General features: G+C 35.6%; 1 protein-coding gene across 1 annotated transcript in view; it reads left to right on the forward strand.

The window, feature by feature from the left end:
* The window catches only part of LOC105624015 (protein Gawky), an 11,855-nt gene extending 4,900 nt beyond the window's left edge, over window positions 1-6,955 (forward strand). Inside the window, exons 4-12 of the mRNA XM_012205385.1 lie at window positions 1,173-1,697; window positions 1,857-2,230; window positions 2,420-2,617; window positions 3,187-3,345; window positions 4,303-4,749; window positions 4,833-5,153; window positions 5,335-5,561; window positions 5,647-6,025; window positions 6,142-6,955. Coding sequence (XP_012060775.1) covers window positions 1,173-1,697; window positions 1,857-2,230; window positions 2,420-2,617; window positions 3,187-3,345; window positions 4,303-4,749; window positions 4,833-5,153; window positions 5,335-5,561; window positions 5,647-6,025; window positions 6,142-6,483 — 2,972 coding nt within the window. The 3' untranslated portion in view covers window positions 6,484-6,955. The remainder of the gene's footprint in view (window positions 1-1,172; window positions 1,698-1,856; window positions 2,231-2,419; window positions 2,618-3,186; window positions 3,346-4,302; window positions 4,750-4,832; window positions 5,154-5,334; window positions 5,562-5,646; window positions 6,026-6,141) is intronic.
* Window positions 6,956-7,232: the final 277 nt, after the last annotated feature.

Raw genomic sequence — 7,232 nt, forward strand, 5'->3', positions numbered from 1 at the left:
CTCTCTCTCTCTCTCTCTCTCTCTCTCTCAACATTATTTCTGCATTGAAAAACTAAACTTGAAATAGAAATTATTTTAAAATACAAATATGATAGTATGTACAGTATAATTGAAACTAAAAAATTCTTCAAAAGTAACATTTTAATTAACATTCATATCTTAAAATATAAAATAAATAAATAAGATACATAATATGAGAAAAATATTATTTATGTGATATATATTTTATAAGAAATCTATAACTGATAAAATAATATATCTATATATTTTGCATTCATGTCATTTGATCGACACATTAGGGTATCCTGAACAAAGTTCCATATTCGTAGATTTTTTGAATCATATATAATTGGCCACAAAGTGTATGTCAGAACTTACACTTGTATTTGCGCAGTTGAACGTAATGCAAGATAATAAATTAATTATATTATTATGCTTTCTACACATTCAGCTGCGGTTTATGTTTAGTGTAAGTGTATGTTATATATTTGCCTGTTAAAATTGAATAGAGACACTCCGGCGTTCACAGAGCTTCAAAATAAAAACTGGGGTTCAAGCGATTTTCATTTGATTTTGCACATTTATCTTTGCAAGTGCTATCAATTTCTAGCGATTTTTGCTATTATTATTTGAGAAAATGTTACGCTTTTTATATGGAAGTGCTATTATTAGATGCTTTCACCCTAAGCTAAATATGCATAGAATTAACAATAGTACAATATAAATACAATAATTTCTTTATCTATTCTTTCTTCATTTTTGTTTGATTATATGCTATTAATATACATCGTATTAATTATTTATATAAAATTGTAAATGTTTATGCATCTGCATATAGAGTTATAATTGTGGATATAGAAAGTAATAAATTTAATTTATGTGATTTATTATATTTGTATAACAGGAAACTTCTTTTGACTGAACAACATCCATATGATTTTATATATTGATAGCTATATCTATGATTAGCTGCAATGCAAAATCAAACTGCATCGATTTATAAATGATTATTACGTATTTCTGTTCTGCATATGTACATTTTTTAATCGTGATAATAAATAAATTTAACGTAAATTAATGACTGCGTGTTTAAATAAAATGACTTATAAATCGATGTGATTATCGCATATGCCGAAGATAATTGTGATTACAAGAAACATTGATTACAACAGGATCCAATTGGGGCGATCCCAGAATAGACCATAGAGATCCAAGGGACTTACGGTCTGTAGATCCACGAGAAATGCGTGATCCTCGGGATCACCGTATGTCCTTAGATCCTCGAGATCATATGCGTGTCATGGATCCTATGGCACGTGATCCGCGAATGGCCGACATGCGTGGTGATCCACGTGGAATATCAGGACGATTACACGGTGCGAACGCGGACGCCATGTGGAGTCAACCACCTGGACCGCCCCATCATCAGATGGGTCACCAACATCCATCCGGTCCGCCAGCCAAGATGCTTAATCCGTCAAACATGAATCAATGGGCCGCACAACCACCAAAGGACATTATGCCCGGCAAACCGTCCGGTTGGGAAGAACCCTCGCCGCCGACGCAACGACGTAACGTGCCCAATTATGATGATGGAACTAGCCTCTGGGGAAATCCAGCTGCTAATCAGCGTGCAATGCCAGGTAGCAAGGTTTCACATTGGAAGGATATACCTGCACCGAACTTGGCTCGTGGAGGTACGCGTTCACAAAGCGTTCTGAAATCTATTATTCGTTTCATATTATAAAGCTTACCGAAAGAAATAATTAAATGTGTATAATGTATATAATTGATTTTTATTTTGAAATTTAATTTTTATCTTTATTTCATGATATTCTACATGTTCTTTATTGCAGGTATGCAATGTCCACCAGGTATGCCTCAGAACAGAATGCCAGGTCAACCTGGAATGAAACCAGATGTAAGTAATCCTATGTGGGGCCATCCTGGGGCTCCAGGTGGGCGCAATGGAACATGGACAGACGGGCCACATGATACTGCATCTTGGGACGATCCTAAGACACCGGCTACGTGGAATGAACCTCCATTAAATCCAGGTTGGGGTGGTCCAACTGCGCACAAACCAAAGCCTATGGGACCTGCCGGTAGCTGGACTGATTCTGATATGGATCCAACTCCTAGCTGGGCACATCCTGCAAAACCTACCTTAACAAAAGAAGTTATTTGGAACAGTCGCGAGTTCCGTTATCTTTGCGATTTAGGATTTAAGGTATATCTTCGATTTTTGTTTAGCATGTGTTTCTCATTTTTATTTAATTGATTTATTATATAATATTTAATAATTAATATTACGAAATAAAATTCAGTAATATTTAAATTATGTATATTGAGGTATACGAGATATCATAAAATTGATTCTTAAGATAATAAAATTAATTCTAATTGTTTTAAATTTTAGAAAGAGGATGTCGAGGTAGCATTAAGAAATCGAGAAATGAACCGAGAAGAGGCATTGGAACTTCTCAATCAAATACGTCCTGTCGATCAATGGAGACGTCACGAGACACACTCAGGTTACGATCCGACTCATCAAGCAACTACTACGCCAGCCTATCCTCGATTCAATCATGTCGGACAACAGATGTCATTCCCTCCGGTAAGTTCGATCAATTATTATTAAATAGCACTTAATTTTACTAGAAAGAAATTTTTGTGATTTTAAACAATATATTAGATACATTGATTTTCTATAATAAATTCTCAAGTAATTCTTCATTAACTGTGTTGATTTTGAAAATGTGATAAAGCTGAAATAATTGATAATAAATAAGCGCGTGGTTTTTGTGAAAATTGCTTAATGAATGATTGAGCGTGTGTATATTTCGTGAGCATTTTATTATAAATTAACAATATCTAATAGCTGAAAGTGATGAGTTAAAAATATGAATTGAAAGGACTACACAATACAAATGTGGAATAGTTATTGTTTTTTTTATGTGTTTGCAATTGTTTTCATTATATTATGTATAGTAAGTACATATATATTTTTATGTAAGTTCGGAAACGATAACTAGTTCCCAAGTAGGAGACATGAAATACTTAAATGTGAGGAAAGAAATACAAATTCTTAGATATGATTGAGAAAGAACATTTTATATAATATATTAATTTGAGAGAGAAAATAGGAAGAAAATAGGTGTGGGGTATAATTTGTATTTAACATAGGGTGGCGGAGTGCCCAGTGGGGCAACCAGTGGGGGCGTAGGTGGTTCTGTCACCAGTGCTAGTCTTCTCAAACTTCAGCAACAGCAACAGCAGCAGACAGCTGTTCCGCTACAGCAACAACAGCCAAGTACCAATACGCCACAACCTCCTTTCAACCAGGTGAATAAGCTTTCACGAAACGAAGTTCTATCTATTTCTTTTTGTATTTATTTTTTATTGATTGCAAGAAATGTGCGATGAAATGTTTTTTTATTTATTATTATATGAATAGTAATCTCGGCGCAAATAAGAATCTATTATTTATCATTTCAAATAAGAATCTATTATTTATCACTTTTTTATACGGAAAAAAAGATTAATGTTTTTTTATATTATTATGTAAAAATTTATTACGGTGAATATATACAAGAACGATTATTTTACATCAGGCATATTTACGAATTAAATATCACAAATTTGTAGGGAAGTTTTGTTAGCAAAAGATCAACACTCACTTTCTGGTTTTTTATATTAGCTTATGTTTATGTACGTGTTAACCTGATTTATGAATGCATGTATTTGTGTTTATGTTGTTTTGTGCATCAGTCACTCTTATTAATAATGTATTACTAATTTTCTGTAGTTAAGATTATAGTTCTAAATCAAACATATTTAAATTATGATAGATCGATTATTCATAAACTGTTTTATTTTATATAAATGGTGCTAATATTTCATAATTTTATTACTTTATTTTTTTATGCCAACGTGAACTTGGTTTATAAAAAAATTTCTTACTTTTCATATACATTCATCTATTATACTATATCTATTACTTAATTTCTAAACTTCTGAGAATATTATATAGATATTATATAGATATATAATTATACCTATAGTACAATATATTTACATAACATTAAAACTTGAATCTACATTCAGCTGTGTATATTTCTATTAAGTTTTTGAATATAACAATATTAGATATATTGCATAAAATAAAATTTTATTGATTACTGCTATTATAATATAATGATTTACATCTTTGAAAATATAAGTATATATCTATTTTATTTTTTTAATTGAATTTATTAAAGATTATCATCGATGGTGCTAATAATAATAATTAATTTTCAGGCATCTCGCGCATCACAAAATCAGCCAAGCACGCAGCAGTTGCGGATGCTCGTGCAACAAATTCAACTAGCTGTGCACGAAGGATATTTGAACCATCAAATCTTGAATCAACCGTTGGCTCCTCAAACTCTGATGTTATTGAATCAACTGCTACAGCAAATCAAAGTCTTGCAGCAATTACATCAACAACATGCTGTTCAAAATACAATGAAGGGAAGCAATCAGTCAGCGTTGCAAATTAGTGTTCAAATCACGAAAACCAAGCAGCAGATCACCAATTTGCAAAATCAAATTGCAGTACAGCAAGCAACGTACATGAAGCAACAACAGCAACATCCGGCTCCTCCATCGCAGGCATCAGAATATTACAAATCTTCCGTACACGATCCAATGACAGCTCTACAAAATAGTTTCAGCGATATATCGATGAACAAAGAGCCTCCAGTTGTACGTATCAGTTTATACAAAAAAGATATGAAATCTTGGTAAATATTGGTATATAATCTATATTTTTACTTTATTTTTGACAGAGTCAGCAACAGTCAAGATTGAATCAATGGAAGCTACCATCACTTGATAAAGATGGTGATTTGGTATCAAACGAATTTTCTCGTGCTCCCGGAACTACTAGTAAACCACCCGCAACACCTGGTGGTTTGACTCAGTCACATAGTAGTCCAAATATGAATCCCTTATTAGGTCAAGGAGATGGCACATGGTCTTCACGACTCGGCGACAGTGGCTGGCCTGATCCAAGTAACAGCGATTCAACCGATGGAAAAGATTGGCAACCAGGTGGTGCTGCATATACTGACCTCGTACCAGAATTCGAACCAGGGAAGCCATGGAAGGTAATCCATTTCCAATATCGTCAATTATTACTTATATTTATTATACCATTTAAATGCAAGAAAATAATGTTCGTAAAAATATATTTAGAAAAATGCGCGCGAATTATTGATACACATAATAAATGCAGCGTGTTAGTATTTAAAGCTTATCCAGGTCCACCTATATTTCATTTCATTTTAGGGTACCCAGATAAAAAGCATCGAGGATGATCCTAGCATCACTCCCGGCTCCGTCGTACGTTCTCCATTATCCCTGGCCACTATCAAGGACACCGACACGATTTTTTCATCGAGTAGCAAGACATCACCGCCACCGCAGGCAGCTAATCCCGATACATCGATCCCAAGTCTAAGTAATTCTACATGGACATTTAATCCACCAGTTACTACACCTAGTGCATTTACCAGGTAATGGTCATTTTAAATTAATGATAGATATACATTATTGTTATATTTTTACTTAAACATACGTTTTTAAAAAATTAATTTACAGCACTTCCAAAAATACATGGGGAGAATCTGCTCCTCCGCCTACTGCTGTGACTTCAGAACTATGGGGTGCACCAATGAGCAAAGCACGCGGTCCACCTCCTGGTTTGAGCAGTAAAGGAGCTACGAATGCGAGCAATGGCTGGGGTGCTGGCTTAGGAAGTGTTAGTAGATCGTCTAGTTCATGGGGCCTCCAGTCATCCACTGTCAGTAATTCGGGTTGGATGTCCACCTGGCTTCTATTGAAGAATCTTACTCCACAAATAGACGGCTCTACTTTAAAAACATTATGTATGCAACATGGACCGGTTCAAGACTTTCGTCTCTATCAGAATCATGGAATCGCTTTGACAAAATATTCCTCTCGCGACGAAGCAATCAAGGTAGTAACAGTTTATCGCAACTTTTTTTTAATTCCTATAGTTTTAATATTCGTTTATTAATAAATTGGCTTTTGATGGTTGAAATATTTCACGAGATTATCGATTTTCCTTTGCAGGCTCAGGGAGCCCTAAACAATTGCGTCCTGGGTAACACAACGATATTCGCAGAGTCGCCTGCAGAAAGCGAGGTTGCTGCGATTCTTCAGCAACTCGGTCATGGCGGACAGCAACAGGCCGGCGGTTCCGGAGGAGCCGGTTGGGGCCTTAGACCAACTAACAAAGCTGGGCCGCCGCCCGACACATGGGGAGGCAGCTCTAGTCAACTCTGGGGCGCTCCGCCCACCAGCAATTCCCTATGGAGTAACGCGGGAATTGACAACAGCGATCAGCAACGAGCAACTCCCAGTTCTCTTAACTCGTACTTACCGGGAGATCTTTTGGGAGGTGAGTCGATGTAGAGAACGAGAGGCCATCCGCCCGAAATCTCGTCAAATAATTAAAAAATTCACTTGCTTATTACGCAAGTCCAGATATGCAGCTCGGCTGACGCAAACTTCGTGATCGAATGCGTATTACGTCCCTTCTGATCCCCGCCTCTCATTCCTTTAAGATTACACGGTTACATTTTGTATATCTTAGTATTATTATGTATTGATCAGTGTCTTTGGCTAAAGCGGATACGAGATGTGTCTGCTTATGTAATCGTTGATGATAGAAGATGAGCATAAGAGAGGATGAGGGAATGGGAGGGGGAGCTTAGAGAGTGATAGAGATGGTATGAAAGAAAAAGTGAGAAAGAGAGAGAGAGAATGAGACGAAGTCTTCACGAAACGTCAATTATATTGCTAAGAAACGCAATTACTATAACGAGTTACTTAACAAAAATATTACTACCCTCGTATCCGCCTTGAGTAGAACACGCGTAAGCAAAAAAAAAATAAAAAAAATCGCAGCGGCATACAGCCAAATCGTGCGATAAATATCTAATTTTACATGACAAACTACACTCTACACACATAACACATTCATAAAGAACACTCGATAAAAAAGAAAGGTACTTGCAAACATGAATTTTACGATCGCGTCATTACTCCGAGGAAATTTACGGATTGCGGAAGATCAAGTTGAAACTGCAACGGTCTCTTTATTAACATAATGGTGCGTATATTGCGTGCGATTTGCCACGATGTATAACGACGAAGTGGCG

Source organism: Atta cephalotes (genome assembly GCF_000143395.1).
Source record: "Atta cephalotes unplaced genomic scaffold scaffold00070, whole genome shotgun sequence".
NCBI lineage: Eukaryota > Metazoa > Arthropoda > Insecta > Hymenoptera > Formicidae > Atta > Atta cephalotes.